The 17787-nt window shown below is 42.6% G+C and overlaps 2 protein-coding genes across 11 annotated transcripts in view; both read left to right on the top strand.

Annotated features, from left to right (window-relative positions):
• ldlrap1b (low density lipoprotein receptor adaptor protein 1b) overlaps nucleotides 1–10706 on the top strand; it is a 39450-nt gene extending 28744 nt beyond the window's left edge. For 2 of the 6 annotated variants that reach the window (XM_088602634.1, XM_088602638.1), the window contains exons 6-9: nucleotides 46–141; nucleotides 3092–3228; nucleotides 4088–4122; nucleotides 8977–10706. In XM_088602634.1, the coding sequence (XP_088458760.1) occupies nucleotides 46–141; nucleotides 3092–3228; nucleotides 4088–4122; nucleotides 8977–9121 (413 nt within the window). In that variant the 3' untranslated portion in view covers nucleotides 9122–10706. Of the gene's footprint in view, nucleotides 1–45; nucleotides 142–3091; nucleotides 3229–4087; nucleotides 4123–7324; nucleotides 8196–8976 lie in introns of all 6 variants that reach the window. The other 4 variants (XR_015925900.1, XM_088602635.1, XM_088602636.1 and 1 more) reach the window with 4 other exon arrangements.
• A 1565-nt stretch (nucleotides 10707–12271) lies between these two features.
• Nucleotides 12272–17787, top strand: part of s100pbp (S100P binding protein) — a 119486-nt gene continuing 113970 nt past the window's right edge. For 4 of the 5 annotated variants that reach the window (XR_015925899.1, XR_015925898.1, XR_015925897.1 and 1 more), the window contains exons 1-5: nucleotides 12272–12461; nucleotides 12969–13041; nucleotides 13646–14877; nucleotides 16210–16301; nucleotides 16869–16966. Coding sequence is in view for 2 of the 5 variants with exons in the window: in XM_088602632.1 (XP_088458758.1) it covers nucleotides 13684–14877; nucleotides 16210–16301; nucleotides 16869–16966 (1384 nt within the window). In the remaining 3 variants the exon portion in view is untranslated. The remainder of the gene's footprint in view (nucleotides 12462–12968; nucleotides 13042–13645; nucleotides 14878–16209; nucleotides 16302–16868; nucleotides 16967–17787) is intronic. The other variant, XM_088602633.1, reaches the window with a different exon arrangement.

The following is a 17787-nucleotide window of genomic DNA, read 5'->3' as shown; positions in this document are numbered from 1 at the left end:
TCTTCACCTGGAACTGACTCGTAGTTCCTTCCGTTTCCTCCGCAGAGAAAGAGAAGCGAGTGAAATCGGGGTCTGATGGCGAGGTGGCCAGCAGCTCTCAGTCAGAAAGCTCCGCTAGCCTGGCGAGTCTGAAAGGAGGGGGTAAGCATGGTGTCTGGGTCTCAACGCACTGCTGGTTGTGAGCGGTTTCTTGCCTTTCTCTCTGTGAGGAACCGAACGTTCGTGAAGTTGAAATGAAACTTTAGAAAAAGCATTGGGGTGACTTCATTATCACCCTGTTAGTTTAGGAATGATTTAGAAAGGAAACGCTTCTGTAAAGTCACGTCTTTTTTTTGTCTAATTGGGTTTCATAAGACTTCAAAATGAATAATTTGACCCTGTGGTGACACTTGGCGGTATCAAGAATGTGAACATGCTGCCTGCTGTGCTACAGCCTGATGCACGCTTTTCCCAGTCAGACCCAGTTGAGAATCAGGCCTGTCAGGCCTTACAGACAGGTGGTAAGATCCAGTAGTGACTTTAAGGGTAAGGAGTATCTTGAACTACTCCAAAGTTCATTGCCAATAACTGGCAGCTTTCACATGAATCCAGACAATTGCCAAAGGTAGTCATGTTTTTGCAGGAAAAGAAAAACAGCCTAACCACTTGATATAATGCATTCTTGAATCATAGCCCAGAAGTAATGCTAGTTCCTGAGACACTAGTGTCTTATTATAGCAAGTCGTCTCCTGGGAAAGTGGCAGACTAGCACAGGAGGTGAGTAACTCAATAAAATTGCAAAACCATTGTTATTAACCTGGGATCAATGCAGGGTCGAATGAACACCTGGCTGGCATGTCCTTGGTTAATGACTGTTTTGTAAATGGTCTTCAGTGCAACCCAAAGCAGGCTGCAATGCAAACCAGTAAGAAATGTGGCACTCAAGGGCTGGAGATACGTACCCAACTTGCTATAATATGGTTACAGTTGTTTTGGAAATGTGCATCGGGGCTTTAACATCAGGAGGAAAAAAACTAGATCAAGGGTTTTTGACACCTCCTTGGCTTCACTTCTGTAACGGTGTTAAAATTGTAATAAATCTTTTGTTTGGAGCTGGTGCGTGCAAGGCAGACTGTAAACAAATTATTTTGACCTAAAAAAATATCTTAGGATCTTGATGATGATTTGGATGTCTTTAGTTATAGAAAAATTATGGTACAGCAGGAGTTATTCATGCAAGCATTACTGTAGAGCCAAAATAGTTTCATCCAGTGAGCAAAGCTCTCTTCTGGTTTTCTAACAAACCAGCTAAATTACCCCCTTGCTTGGGTTTTATTGCTCTTCGTACTTGTGCTCTCAGTGCAGTGGCTGACTGCTGACTGTTTTCTGCTGTGTTTGTGCTGTAACAGTACATCTTTGCTGCACCTGGCAGAGTTCCCCATTTTTCTTAACTCGGCAGCAGAAAAATGGAGGCAGACCTGTCTTTTCAGTAAGAAGTGGGCAGTTATGACAAGTGAGAATCTTTCAGTGGCTCCCCTTTACCAAAAATATCCTGTTGGTTGATTTGTAGCTTGTGCATCTGTATTTCAAAATAATTACTTGTCACTTTGCTCAGTAGCTGCTGCTGCATGATATGATCAACAAAGGCATAATTTGACAAAGATCGATTTTAGGGGTGATTTCAGACACTTCTGTTCTAGCCTGGAGTCTGGTGCACAGACTTCTGGGACAAGTAATCTTTCCACTTTATTGACCTGTTATGACTGAAACCTTGCGTTATGACTTGTTGAAGGAGCCTTTGTCCCACCATTTTTCTATAATAATGGCAGCACAGGGTTATTTAATTTTTTTCCAGGCTGTTACGGAATTTTATTCTGGAGCTTTGACCATGTGACACTGCAAAATTCAAGCCAGTAGTTTGAGTATGAATGTTTAACAACTGTTTTTGATTGGGGAACAAATTTACCTTACAAGAGTGTTAAAATTTCAATCTTATGTTTCATACGAGATAAATCTCCCCAGTGTCTTTATAGCTGAGATTTTCTTCTGGGACCATGGGGATTTTTTTAGATGAACAAATAAAAGAAATAGATTTCAAAATTCCCTGCATCCTTCACTGGTTCTGTAGCAGTGACTGTAGACTATAAGTGATGTAGTTGTAGCTTTGTGAGAGGGGCCACTGAAATATTCATGCACACTGGCCTACAAGGGATTCCTGCAACAACTCTTCAGAAGAGCATAAATGCAGTATTATAATAAAGCTGCACTTGTTACTAAAATTTAAGAAAAATAAGTGCTAGTCTTTGGCATCAGTCTGAGTTGTGATGACAGCTCTTCATGACAACCCAAATTACTTGTGAAGACTGCTGTTCTAAACCAAACACCCCTTTTACCCTCTTGGGTTCCTGAGTTTTTAAACTCTTACGATCTCAATAGGTTCGTGACTGAAACAGCATTCTTGCTTTGTTCATTTGACAGTGGCCTCTTATCATTTGAGAATAATTCAGTAGTTTTGAAACTACATTCTGAAATGAAAGGTCTTCCTTTGGACATCTCAAACTGCAAATATTACTTGTGATTTGACTTCTTGAGCAAAGTGTCGTTTTAGGTTCTCTCTTAGAATGAGAGCATTGTCAAATGTTTGTAAATTTGTCATGTAGGCACAGATGGCTCTCTTTGACAGCGGTTGTGCATTATGTCTGCAAATGCAGGTGTTGAATATTAATAAGATTATTGCACAATTGAGTACATTTGTATTTTTCAAGAGGTCTTTAAAATGCTTCTTTGCGCTTCTGCATATCTTGCATTAATTGGGTTTTAAATCGAATTTGGCATCCCATTATTTTGTGAAGACTAAACCCCTTTTTTAATATAATGATGATGAAACTGCTGAAAAACCATCTATGCACAGAATAAAAAGGTGAAGGTTTTGGAATGATGTGATTGACCTTAAGGATGGATAACAAATTGCCCTTTTTCAAGGATAATTTTCTAATGCTGTCACTGAACATCTGTTAAATTCATATCTGAGAGTTTTGGGGTAGATGGATTGAAGCATAAATGTTTTTTTATTGTTCGTCTTTCGGATACGGATGCTTTATCGTCACCACAGAGGTAGCGACGGGAAACCTGCTGGATTTGGAAGAAGGAGCGAACTTGGCTTTTGCAAGCTCAGGTGCCAATTCTGGCCACATTGAGGAGCCCTTCTGCGTGCACAGGAACGCCACCGAGAACAACAACACCGTCTGGGTGAGTCGAGACCGCTGCCGCCCCGGACTCCGGATGAGAATCATGACTTGCCCGACTCGGGTGGGACTTTATTTATTTGTTTTACAGAATACGTGTTCTCTACATTCTGGTGCAGGGTCACACAGCCTCGGTTATGTAGGTTTATATACCACCCGAGCTCTTCGCAACCTTATCAATCCAATGATTGTCTTAGCAGCAGCAGTTTAATACTGGTCCCCAGTTCTCCAGGTAGCTGGAGATGACATGAGTCCTGAGTTGTGTCCCTCCAGGATCTGAAACCTAGCATTTGCAGAGGACTGATCCAGCTTTGCCATTGGGAGCTGGAGGTATTAAAAAAACAAACAAACCATTTAATTAAGGGCTCGATAGATCTTAATTAAAGTAAGCTCTGCTTGAATAAAGACAAGGGGGCACTCTAGGACTGGAAAACGCTGCTCTAAGCCGTTTGAGAAGATTAACGAAAAAGGCAGAGCTGGTGAGCTGTATAGCCAAACTCGGAAAGATTCCTTGCCTGCGCGGATGTTGCGATGCACATCCCCAGCAGTATTGCGAGTCACAGTTTACCCAGGTCTTGAGGGTCTTGGCTGATGTCATCGTATTGAGTTATGATGTTTTTTATGTTGCCAGAAGCACTGAACTTCCCATTACATACTCTACCCATTTTGGACACTTTTTTTTCTTCTATTGATTCATCTTCTACATTTAAATGTGCCTTAAGGCAAGAAGTGTTTTTTTACACAAAAAAAGATAACTTCAGAGTCTTAAGAGGTACTGCCCTACTTCTGGCATTAGGGCAAAAACATGCGTCTGTGCAACTTTAAATGAATTTTGTTTTGACCTCAAAACTTCTTTCTCACAGGAACTTGATGATGGTTTGGATGAAGCTTTTTCAAGGTAACTGTTTCTCTTTCTTACAGTGGATAGTGGGTGTGAAACTAGCACTGTGGTTTTATCTTTCTTTAAAATGCCAACGCCTAGTTTTCAGCACAACTGTAACAGTGGAGCTGATTTGCAGTCTAGAAACTAAGGTGTTCCAATGGCCACGTCTTGAACAGTGATTAAGATTGGTCTTAATGCATTGTCGTGTAGTGGGGTCCAGAACCCGTGCATTCATAACTTCTGCTTATACTCAAGTTGTTTACAGAATCTTCTTGAATGTGCTTGCAATTGGGATAAAGGGTGGTAGTGCAACCTGGCAAAAATGAGGTTTTTCCAACTTACTCCTGTTACCTCTCACCATTCAAAGATGTGCCATCTTGATCTTGATTAGTTGGCGTCTTCTGTTTCTTTGTGTGCACCATGGGATGGACTGGCATCCCACCCAGTGTGTAGTCCAGCTTTGTCCCCTGTGCCTCCAGGAAAGGGCTGGGTTACCCTGGGACAATGGATAGAATCTGTACAAGAGGTCTTGTACGCAAGATTGTGTTGTGAAGGGTCATTCTTCTGCAGCGTTCCATGCATCGTAGAGGCCTTTTTAATTTAATGATGCAACACACTCCGTCGTTCAGTCACAACCTTTCAACAACTGACGGATCTGAAAGATAACTTGCTGAGCTGTGCAGTTGAGACTCTTTCACCATAGCTTACCCGGTTTGGGGGGACAGGTTTTCTGCTGTCTCGCCAATTAAAATTGATGTTCGTTGGACATCCCTTCTAAGACTAAGGTGATGGTTAGTAACTTGGCAGTTTTTTGCTTTACTGAAGACAGCAGGATGATGGTTTTTGTTAAATAATTCACATCTTCACAGCACTTTTTTTTATCTTTAAGATTCTAATGCGGTTTTCTTAAAGAATCCCAGGAAAATTTGAAATAGATCCACGTTTTGATGGAGGTAACTACAAATAGTTTTTGTAAAATAGTTCCTTTTAAAGTGTCTTTTGTGAACCATACAGACCAGGGGTATGTAGTCCTGGAGAACTGGTGTGCACTTGTTGAGCTTAGACACCGTTCAGTGAAGCAATTCAACTTCAGAGCCAGGGAGGGAGGAACCCCACACACATGCCCTCCAGGACCAGGATTGGACAGCCCTGCTGTAGATGATTACCCTTTCTTTAAATGAGTGGATTCATTTTTCAACCTATTGCTTCCCTACTTTTGCTGCAGTGATTTCAGTGTAAAACCTGTAGCTCTGAAATGAGTGTTCCGATCTGGATTGCCTCGGAAAGAGGCACTGATCGTAAGATCTGTGTGCATCTAGGGTTATGCCCAACATAGAGATGTGTTCTAATGGTGCAGCTCTGTCATCTTTGTCTTGTCAGGCAAACTGCTTTTTAATGAGGTTCTCAAATGTTGATATGAAGTCACTTGTAGGAAGTTCAGCTACATACCTCGGGAGAAAAGGACAGGAACCGTCTTGTTTAGCTGTCACTGAGGCATGTCAATTCTGTGACCTTTTAGGAGACTGAGGAGGCCCTGTGGCTCAGAGTGCTCTGTAATTCATTCAGCAGATGGGCACAGTGTACACGTGGGGCTGTATAGGATTGGCTGGACATGCTAACTGCACTGCAAATCTCTTAACCCAGAGCTGGGACTGAAAGTGGAATTACGAAGGGCTGTTAGTTTAACCAAGTGGCACAGCTTGACATGGTAGGGTGACTGTGGCCTATTTGTGGACAGTAAATGAGGATGTTCAAGCGCTAAATGGAATGGTAAATCAAAGAGACGAAGGAGCTTTCAAGCACAATACACAAAGTCGCATCAAATCTTTGTGTAGAGAGACCTCTCCATTAATTTCATTCTCCCTTTGTTTTCTGACGCGATTTAAACTGAATTGTCTTAAACGTACAAAACCCTTTTATCTAGTTAGTCTCTCTAATCTGAAAGGAGATGGGATGAGGAGCTCTAGGAGAGCTTGTGTAATTTGTAATATGTACTGGTCCCTTACAAATTCTTCCAGCAGTTCCTTTAGTGGGGGCATGAGGGAGCTGCACACGTACAGTACCTAATAAAGCAGATGTTAAAATTGTTTAACGAATGGTTTTAAAATATTTATGCTTATCTATGGAAGATGGTAATACAATAGCTTGCCGTTATTGTCCTCCCCTAAATATGTGAGCACATAATCATAATTTATTTTTCTTCATGCTTGTAATTAGATTCTAACAATGAAGCAGAAATGATGGCTGCGAAGTGCTTGCTGGGCAAATTGTTGTAGGTATGGGCTCTTTAATTTAGAATAGCATAAGGAAAAAAAGGAAAGGAAGAAGGTGAAGAACTGTGTGAAATTGGTTTCTGAGGTTACTTACAAACTGAAGGGCTTCTTGATGGTACTTCATGTGAATGGGGAAACTGATTTTAGCGAAATCTCCCTTGCTAAAACGGTTACAGTACATCTTAGATCTTTACTCCAGCACTGACCCCCCTGACTCAGTGGAAAGCTTTTCCCATGAATGATATCTGAGCAGTGTCTCTACAAACGCACTTTGCGCTAAAGGTTACGAGCACCTAATGAAAATTTCCTTCGTTCGCGGTCTGATGGACTCGGAGGGCCATCTACAGACCTCCTAAAAACAGCAGACCCAATGCTTAACAGCACAAGATCTTTCCAGCTTTAACTGCTCTTTCAGGTGTTGAAAGGTGTCTTGCATCGCCCTGGGAGAGCTCTGAGGTGTTTCACGTGGCTTGAAGCTTGACTTCAGCTGTGGGCCAGTGTAAGCAATAGGTGAGGACTGTTTTCCTGAGAGGAGCCAGTTGGATGGTGATGTTAGTAGATTGGTTACCGGATGTCTACAGGCCTGGCAATTCTACTCTCCTCTGACCTCTGTTTTTAGAACAGTTTTTGCTCAAATTGGGGGGGTAAAGCTTCATCAAAACAAGCAGGGCTTGAGCTGGAAGCCATCGTGAACTGTTGCCTGCCTGATGAGCCTTTTTTTGATTTATGCAGGGTTAAAGCCAAATTCACAGCCCAAAGGAAGTGAATAGAATGGAGCTGCTTTGTGCCTCAGAAGTCTGAGGATTGTTGTACCTGGGCATGGTTTAACAACTCAAACTTTTTAAATGCAGTTTCATATTTTCTTGTGGCACCGCAGCCAGGATTGTTTGTGACGGGGGCGCTCGGAGCCAGGCTGACTCACGTGTTCTCTTTGCGTTTGCCAGCCGCAGTCTGGATAGCTATGAGTCTTCAACAGGTAATGGCGTCTTGTTCGGCGACGGGCGTGTTCGACGTCGCGCCTCCACCCTCGGCTCACCCATGTGTACGTGAACCCCCCACCCACATGTCTCCATCTCCCGCTCGTCCCGCGTTCCGCCTGCTTCACACCTCCAGCTCGGACGCTGACCGCAGGAAACCGCTAACAAACATGAGCTGCAGTATCTGCAGAGTAACAGGTGGAGGACCTCGCAATTCTGTTGCTCAAGCTTTCATTTAAGATTTTTTTTTAAATGATCATCCCAAAGCTCATCTTGCCCTGTTTTAGACACCCTCTTAGCTCCAAGACTTGAAATAACCAGCTGTGCGGGACGATAAGGTACTGACGGGGTCGGGGTTTGTTGTTGTCTTGTTAAGGACTTTAGATGTGCTAGCTGGGACAGATACCTTTCTGCATTTATTTGTGCTGAAGCGACTTTTTAATGAATACAACACTGTGTGTGTGTGAAACGGAAGGTTTTTAAGGCCTGTGTTAGACTTCAGTCTTCTTGGTAGCCGTGTTGTGAGGCACTGGTAGCAGAGTGTGAGGCGTGAAGCCTGTTCTAGACTCGAAGGCACAGGAAGTGGCCGTGTGCCAACCTCAAAGTCTTAAAATACCCTGCTTTCGTTTTAGGCGTCTGTCCTGGGCTGCGTTTCATGAGCCCTGGCTTTTCTGTCAAGAGATCAGACTCTGATCTTCCCCCCTTTTATCTGTAACTGCGTTGTCTTGGTTCATGGTTCTCTTTGTGTTACAGCCTGCGTTACAAGTACCTGGGGGATGGGAGAGGAGCTGCTGTGTTTACAGTTGTGGATAAATTAAACCACACACGATATCCAACGGTACTTTCTTACGGAAACAGACAACAGCTTATAGATACGAGCTCATGAGTAGGGATGCATTTGCTCGGCAGCAGCCTGAATTGTGGAGGGCCTGGAGGCAGGGAGAGCCCAGGACACAGCGCTCAGGAGGGGGGCGGGCGTGCAGCCCTGCCTCGCCGTGCTCGGGCCGGCCTCGTGGCTTTCTCTTTAGGGGGAAATTGAGCTGCGGGAAATAGCTTTAGCTGCTGTTGCAGGTCTCCTCTTCTGACTACAGACTGGAACCTGCAGATCTCCGTGCGAGTACATTGCAACTGCAGTAACTACCAGGTTTATTTCTGGTTATCCCACTCAATAGTCCACTTGCTATCCGGAGTGTTAGCAGGGAATTGTGCTGTTGAGAATGTCTGAATGTCACCTGCACCTATGCCGTGTACTTTAAAAGCTGGATTAATTGCTTGCTTTGGGACAGATGTGAATCCGATTTCATTGTGTTCTCTCTCCGTGTGTTGTTGTCATGTAGTCCACAGCCGTTTTGTCTGGAAATGCCTTCCACTGCTTTTTGTTACACAACATGCATTTTCAACAGGAAGGCAAGCTAGCTCGCATTTGAATGTCATTTGGCCTAAACTTCACTTTTGTGCTGTCAAAGCATGTTACTCCTCACGTTAATATGTGACTGTGTGTTGCAGGCTGTTCAGTATCATCGTCAACAATCGCACATTTCATTACAAGCATCATGGTCATCTTTGTTCTTGTGCAATTGAATCAAAATGCCGAGATTCATTATTTTCCTTCTCTGCAGACTCGCTGAGTCTAGAACTAACCCCCAGGTCTTGGACATTGGGGTGACGCCTCAGGACTTCAACACTGACGAGTGCCTTTCACCCACGGACTGGGACAAAGCTGACGCCAACGCCGCAGACAGAGACGACATCTTCGGTTTCTGAGGACGATGGCGCCCTCCTGTGTGCGGAGCCGGATTTGCACCGAAAGGAAAAGCACAGAAAGCCGTCTTCCTTGGAGAGACCACTGGCGCCACCTAGTGGTTTTTAGCTGGGAGGACTGACTAACCCAAAACAAGCGTTTTCAGCTTCCAGACTTTTCAGACCAAAGCAATAATAAACTATTACAAATATTTGCATTTCCCCCCACCTTTTTCTTTTTCTAAGGAGCCATCTTGCAGTTAATGGAGTTCTTGGTTAGTCTTGTTCTGTTTTGATTTCTTTTCATGTGCTCACTTTTTGACATGTCTGTATATATGTATCAAAATCAGTATGACGTTTTATTTTAGAATTATAATTTATATCACCCTTTTATTTTTTTTATTTCGTTGAGTGTTTGTTTACCCTTTCTGCTTTAAAAAAACCCCAAGAACAAAGCCCATGTCCTTTCATGTACTGACTCAGTGTAGCCTTTTCTGAATATATTTCAGGATCCCAAAGTTTCAATAATCCTCGAAACAACATGCAATTTCCTTCTGTTCTTTGCAGGACTGAATTTTTTGGGTAAATGTTGATGTGTTGTACACATTTGTGTTGTCTCAGAGGTGCTTTTATTAAATCTTGTAAGTGTTAATTTTCAAAACAAGGATATCATGGGGAATTTTGAAACACTAGGGTTTGCTTTAGAAAAATGTAAATTCGTTGTTGAGCTCAAAATGGAACTTTTGGATTTCATTTTGTAAACGGACACAAAGAATGAACGTCTTTGGTTAGAAGAGGAATGAGACATTGTGCCATGTATGCTTTTGATGCACTTAAACCATCACTTTCTCAGCGTCACACTTTTATTTAGGAAATAAATTATCACAAGGGGAGCAGGGCACATGGCAATTGTGCTAGTAGAAATAAGATGCATCTCTGAGTGTGGAAGATTTTAAACCTGATTGCAATATTTTAGGGGTTTCTTGTCGGTAAAATAAATGCTGCATCCAGCGTTTCAGCTATAGCTGAAATTGGCAATGCCAAATAGACACACACAGGGACAGAAAAGCTATTCTGAACTGAATCTTTTTGTGAACTTTGGTAGCTCTTAATGTTTAGCAAGAAACTTTTTATTTTTCTTTAGACCACAATCATGGTGGGGAATGATACATTCACCTATGCATTCAATGAGGTAAGAAAAATAAACCTGCATGTCAGAGAAGGAATTTTGCATTTTATGAGAAGAAAAGGACAATCTTATTTTGTTTTCTGGTTGGAAAGCTTACTTTTCTGAAAACAAAAGCAAGAAGTATTTTTGCACTTGTTTTTCCTCCCTCTTCAGAGCACATTGTTTAATTGCAGGAAAGTGGGTTTTTATGCAGGAAATGCAAATGCTGCTAATGGTTCCCCACCTGTGTGGTTTTGCTTCTCCACATTCACCTTCCCGAAGCGATCACTTCCTGGGGAGGGGGCTAGGTGTGTGTGTGTGTCAGTGTTAATATTGACCTTCTACACATGGTTGCATATTCTTTTGGATTAATTTAAATACTACTCTGTCAGTATCATGTTATGTTCCCTCAAAATTGAATAAAATAAGAAATGAAAGTGAGACCTGTCTTTTTTTTAACTGCAGGATTCGTTTGTGATCCTGATCACCTCTAATGATCCGAAGCTGGCTTGATTATAATATAGCAATATATGGGGGAGTCTTTACGACGCCTGCCGGTGCTGTAATTTTCATGTTGATGGGAATGTGCTCGTCACATCAGTCTGGTTCAGATCGGGAGCCTTGACTCCGGAGGACCTCTCTGCAGTTGGTCTTGTAGGCAACTCTAAACTGACGGCTCCTAAACTTCAATTAATAACTTGGCAAGATTTCACGAACAAATTTAATGAGTAGTCTGGCCTTCAAGGGTTTGAATGGTTTGGATTCCAGACAATTTGTTTGCTTACCGGTGTATGTGGTCCCAATGAAATTCTTTCTAGTGTTCACAAAGTGTCAACTCAATGGTTCCCTAAACGCTGTGCTCTATTGGAGCTTTCCAAGACCACACTTAGGGCACTGTTTTAGGTGGATGTGACTTAGATGCCTTTGAGAAGAGAAAATACTCTTAAATCCTTCAGTGTATTTTTGGTTTGGGGGCACAATTCTGTGCAGCCCAAGCTGCTGACTCATAAAAGAAGAAAAGAGCCCCTTTGAATGCTGCGTCAAACATGTTTCTGAAAAAGAAAGTCTGCGTGTCATACTTGCACATCTGGTTGTTTTATTTGCAGATATCCTGTGTGTATTGGAAAGCAAGGGGTGCATCTGTCATATCCCCCCAAAAAACTTATCTTTTAACCAACTAGTTCTTGTTTTTTCATCTCCTTAAAATGCAAACGGTCTGGATGGCTTGGTAGCATTTGTTACTCCTTTCATAAATTGCTATGGGTATCCATTTATACATCTGGATTCTCCACAAAAAGCACGGATTAGTCCATGGGTGAACTGAACCACTGAGCTGGACTGGTGTCCAGTCCAGGGTGTACCCTGCCTTGTGCCTCTGGATAGTATCCAGCCTCCCCACAGTGCAAGTTTGGGAGAAGTGGTTGGAAAATGGATGGATTGATTTGGACCAAATTAGGAAATTGAAAACTTTGTCTACTGAACCACTCTTTTCCCCTAATGACGAGATAAAGTGAAGCTTATTCAATAAATCTTTGGTAGTTTCTTTATAAAGCGACATTAAATTAGCTGAGAATAAAAAAAAGTCAGAACGATACCGTGTCTGTCTTTTTAACTACAGAAGGTGGCATTGTCATTTTAAAAATGTGGTAGCATCTGTCCTGAATTAGTAGACAACGAATTTTTTTTTATATATATTGTATTCGAGGCTTGATTCGTTAAATTATTTTTGTCTCGTCTGTACAGGATTTTTAGATGAACAACAACAGGTAAATGCACAACCATGTTTATTGCCCTCAGTAAATGACACGTTTACAACATGGTCTCTTTCTAATTAATACTGTTCCTATCCGTGTGTTTTACTGAAACATGGTGTGGTCGGCCCAGGTGGAGACCCGACTCCTAAGTGCTTAATTATACACATTAAAATCGACGTTTGGTTTCAGTTGACTAAAACGTCCACTACTTCGTCTTGGAGACTGCCATACAGTAGGTGACTTCAGCGCCCCCAATCATTACAATACACTCACTCCATGCTCGCACTAATTATGCAAGAGCTAACCGGTTTTTGTGTTTTATTCATTAAAAAAAACTACGAATGCAGCTGTAGGATTGAGCTCCGCCTACTTCCTCACGTTAAATTAACGCTTTGTGGCGGCCAAGTCGGTTTGGCTGTTGGGGTTTGTAACGTTGATTAAGGTAAGTGTAGCTAACGTTTATATTTTTGGGATATGCCCTATAAAAAACAAATAAACAAACACCACCAAATCGTCATAAATTGAAGTGAAGTGGGTAAATCTTATAAAAAAGTTATAAACCGGATTTTTTTTTCTTAAGCGGTGGGGTGGAGCCAAGGTTATCGGTTAATGAGAATTAGATAACCTTCAAACAATCAGTAAAATAGTATGTTTAGCATTGTGAATTCGGGAGTGAAATTACACGTTTAAGTCATTTGCGAGCGGAATTATGCATGTCAGGTATCTAGGATTGTGCTTTTCTGCCTTGTTTGACGCTGTAACATTGTGTAAACTTCCAAAGGCTTGGAGTTTGATCGTTACGCGAGTCGGGGGTTTTGAAACAGTATCCAGCATTGTTTATTATTCTGGTTTTAGAACATTTGCATGATAACCTGAGAGCGCTGAAATCTTGCTCATACCCCGAGCGCCAGGTGCGCTCTTTGCCTTACAATAGTTTTTTTTGCCTTAGAAAAGTTTTCAATCCTGCGTTCCCGGGTATTCGGTCCAACTGGACACCAAATCACCTTAATCAGTGACAGAAGGTAATTGATCTGCTTGCTTATTTCGAGTTTTTTCCCTGCACTTGTTCCTTGGTTTTAAAAAAAAATAACCTGCAGTGTGTATGTATATTCTATCCAACAGCTTCAGTACACAGAACTTCATGTGGTCTCTTCTGAACCTTGCTAGTTAAGAATTTGCTCTCTTATTGAAGGCTCATAATAGACGCTTTGTAATCTACAAACACTTGATGGGAATGACAAGGCTTCAGATATTCTCGCAGTAAATCCACAAACACAAGTTTCTCCTTCTGCTTAAGTCCTGTTGCTCACACGTCAACACATTTCCACTCCCCTGAAGGAGGGTTTCAGTAACTGGGGTGCTGGCAGAGGGTTGATGCAAATTACAGCTTTTGAAGAGCTAAAAGAAAACTTAAAACCTAGACCTAGAGTGGAAACCTGAAATTGGCGAATCTATAGTTAAGAATATGACCTGGAAAGAAACAAAACAAAAATGGAACACATTGGTCTCTCAATATGAAGATGGAGAATTAGTATTTGGAAAAAGAAAAGATGAAAAGGCTAGTTTTCACTGCTGTATGACTGATTTTGGTGTTTCTTACTAGTGGAGTTTTCTTTTTCTTCCTAGGGCGCAAGTTCTTGCAATCTCATCTTCAATGACAGAAGATGGAGTCTGACAGCCCCCGATCGCCCTTGAGTTATCGCAGAGTCGTGATGTATGACTTGCCAGATGATAGGTGTCAGAATTCTGCTTCAGGTCTCTCAGATTCGTACTGTAATTTAAAAATCGTAATAGCCAATCACCAATGCGCTGCACATCCCAAACAGCGCCTTGATTCCTTTCCAGAGCGCGCTTGTTCGTCTCCTTTAAATAAGCCTTTGATTTTAAACTCTGGTTTCAACTCCTTACGCAGCTCTGATAAAGCTTCCCACCCGCCTGATTTAGCTCGTGTCCTTGACTCCTCCTTACAAGACAACGAGGCGTCTGAAGCCGCTTCTGAAATCCTTCCAAGGGAAGAGAGAGCGCTGTGTGGGAAAACCGTGGCTGAAAGGTGCAGTCAGACCCCACGTATTTCTGTGCCATTTGGGGAGCAAGACTTGGACAAAGGCGCTTCAGTTCCGGGTGGGGCTTTCACAGCCTGTCCCAGTAAAATTACAATGACGCAAACTAGTTCCTCAGCTGGGAAACCTGCGGCACGAGAGCAAGCTGACGAGCTGATGTCTGTTAGCCCCGTTGACAGAGATGATGACGGGATTGAGGAGTTTATTGTAAGCTGTCAACAGTTTTACGAGAGCAACTGTAGCGGAGCTGGTGGCGCCGACTGGAGCTCGTGCGATGACCAGGATTGGAGATGTGGAATGGAAAACGGAACCTCTAGCGACGAGGGCTACTTCACCAGCTCTTTCAGGGAAGAGCAGTCGAGTGCTGAAGGGAGGGGCACCAGTCCCAAGGAGCTGTTGCAGCCTGTGAACACATCGGCGCCTTCAGTGAAGGGAGCTGTTGCAGATGGGGGGCTGTTGCAGACGGGGCAGGTGGTGCTGTCGGGGACAGTTATCCACAGTGAGCCTCGGCCATGTGAAGTCTTAGGACTGCAGGCGTTTGCCTCATCCCTGGCTGGTAATTCCGGGCCTGAGTCCTTGCAGAGGGATATTTTATTTCAGGACAGCAGCGAGCGTGCCTCAACCTTTGGGCCTGGGATTTGTGAAAACCATCATTCGCTGGAGTCTAAAGGTTTTTCTGATGCAGCGAGTACTGCTTCTGAGCACAAGCAGTTTGCCCAGAAGCCTTTGGCTTGTGTTAAGGAAAAAGAGACGTCTGCTAATGGTTCATTAAATGCTACACAGCTACTCCACAGACAGGTAAAAAAATTGATATTGTCATTATTAAATCTTTAAAAAACACCTCTCATCTAAACAGGATGTAGTGAAAGGATTGTTTCCTCCTTCATCTTCCTGCTGTCTGCGTTAGAGATGTTTCTCAGCTGTGTGCTACGAAAACAAAACACTGCATGGAAACTGGCGCGTGTGTCTTGTGGAATGAAAATGTGTAGACGGGATATTCTGATGAAAGCTGCATCCTGGGTAGTAAGATAAGTTTTAAAACCTGGATGGTGCTGGAATTAATATAAGCAGTGGTAAGAGTTCCTTATGGAAGAGCCCAGTCCAGTCATTCTGGGAAAGTGACTTCTGACCTTGGAGAGATCCAGGCTGTTCTTTCTGGTTTGTGTTACTCCTGGGGTTTAGAAAGTGGTGGCTTCGGTCACGGCGCTCCAAGGAAGAGGTTGGCTCCTAATGAGGGAGCTTTTTGAGACTGTTTTGAAAATAAATATGTATGCACAAGTAATTTATGAGGTATAGTCCAGAAATAAAGGTGTAGATGTCATAGTATTTGGTGCAGCCGATAATATCTAAGTATGGGCCAAGGTACATTTAATATGAGATATTTAAAATATAAGTGTCTTAATGCATACTGTTTTTGTGTAGATATGTGGAGCTTACTCTGTTGACTCTGCAACTACTATTCTCTTTCAAGTTGAGCACTTTAGTTGCATCTAAAATCTCATAGTTGTTCAAATGTAGTATTGTATGATGTGTCTTGTAGGATTTCATGTTGTATTTATTGTATTTTTGTACTTGCATGCATACAGTATGGCTTTTTCTTTTTATTGGTGAAGGTTGTGAAGCAATATTGCCAAATACATTTCCCAGGTTTGGGATAATGAAGGTTTTCTAATCCAATCCCAGTAGTTAAAAGCAGGAAGTGTTATAAAGTACCTGCAGCAGAAACGTGTGCGAGGGGGTGACTTCAGGATTGGGGCAAAGGGTCCCTCGATAAAATGGCTACCCAAGGCTGATCATCAAGAGTCTGAAAAAGTTTTGTAGGTTCTCTCTAGTATCTACCACTTCATACCTGTGATGCAAGGTTAAATTGGTGAGGCTAAAATTGTTTTCTCGTCTTGGTCTTGGTGCCGATTTCAGGACGCTGAGAATATCTGCTGGGCTTGTGCCCTCAAGGCCCAGACTAGGCACTAGTATCTTACGGAAGAGATGTCAAAAGGAATTCTCACCTCAGGCTGTCAGAAGCCCCTTTGTGATGTTGTCCTCCGTTTTTGAACATTGTTTTCTTAAGACTCATCATGCTGATCATTCTAAGACGGCCTTCTCTTCCCCAGTTTTCTTGTATTTTTTCAGGTGAGGTCTGTGATTATCGCCCCTGCGACTATGAACCATGTCCCTCCCGCACAGGGCCCGGTTAATGGTGCCCTCAGTGGTCCAGTTTATAGGTACGTTCAGGACATCCATGGAGTTTCCCTTCAGAGAGGTTCGAGGAACAAAACTACTGTTTTATAGCTTAGAGCTCATAAAAGTACTAACTCATTTGGTTCATCCTAGCTAAATACTCAAATGAGTTTCTCCAAACATTTTGTGAAGCCAAGGTATCAGTTTGGACAAAGTGACTGGGTGGCAAATTGATCCTGGATCAATAATTCTGACGAGTATGTTGGCGGGACCTTATTTGCACTCCTGCTGTTGCAAGAGTAACAGCAGCGAGCACAGATGGAAACCACTAATTGTTTCTAAGCTTGAAAAATGTTGAGAAAAAAGTAATTGGCAGTGCTATTTTTTTTAAAGAAGGTTAGAGATGCCTGGAGGCGTTGAAAATAATCAACATACAACAACCGTTGTAGGTGCCCTGTGGGAGATTTTAGTTATTGTAGAATTTCCAGGTTTAGCATATTGTCTAACAGTAGGGGGAAGCATTTAGTAACACTGTCTTTTGGAGGGGGTTCGTTTTAGTCTTATGTGCGCTTGTAAAGGAGTTTTTCTTCCCCACACACTGCTCTTTGTAGAAATGTAGTCTTTGAAGAATCAGAGCTGGAACAACAAAAGAAGATGTATGTCCAGCGCGTGTCCAGCCACATGGCCGACAGTAACGCTGAGAACCAAGGTACGAATGACCAATACCACGCTACTGTCAAGTTTTCTTTTCAGTTTAATGCTGCGATAAAAGTGTCCAGTTTTCATGGAAAAGGAGCAGATTTCTGTATGGGAAACAGGCAGCTGTGTGTCAGTCGTGTATTTTCATGTCTATGTTTTCCTTTTCAATTCACTAGGTACAGTAGCATATGTCACTCGTCCATTTTGAGGCATTTTTTTCACATGGTTACGTCCTTTCTTTGCCACAGATTTTTGTGAGCGTGCTCACATTAATGTCTGTTTCTCTGGCAGCTCTTCCAGAGAGACACGTGCATTGGGGTGACCAGTGTTGGAGATGGCTAATACCTCTACCCTTGTAGGATTATCTATAGAAGAATCCTTGTAACCCCTCACCTGTGTGCACCTGTGTGGCCACAGCAGTGGGCCCTTTCTCCTCCCCCTCCTGCCCCCTCTCTAGCTCTTTCAAATTCTGATCATCAGATATCACCGCCAGAGGGTTGGAGTTTTATTTTGTGAAGAAAATCTCTGTTCTTTTTCCCGTCAAAGTCAGTCCTGTGTAGGTTTAACAAAACAGAGTGGACACTGAGGCCAGTGTTAAGTCTCCTATTGTCTGGGACACAGCAGTGGCTGTGGAGCAGTGAGAACGCTCATCAGGAGCAGGTTGGGTTTTGTAACAAGGTCTCCATTTGCATTCAGAAGCAATACAGAAAAAGGAATCGTTTTTTTTTTTTCCTCAGTACATGCCTGCATGCTTTTCTTCATTTTCTTGTGGAAAGGGTTCCAAATCTCTTGCTGAAAAGTTAAGAACTGCACTGTATATCACGCCTGGAT

Source organism: Lepisosteus platostomus, chromosome 13, assembly GCF_059453375.1.
Source record: "Lepisosteus platostomus isolate fLepPlt1 chromosome 13, fLepPlt1.hap1, whole genome shotgun sequence".
Lineage (NCBI taxonomy): Eukaryota > Metazoa > Chordata > Actinopteri > Semionotiformes > Lepisosteidae > Lepisosteus > Lepisosteus platostomus.
This window is presented reverse-complemented; position numbering and strand designations above follow the sequence as displayed.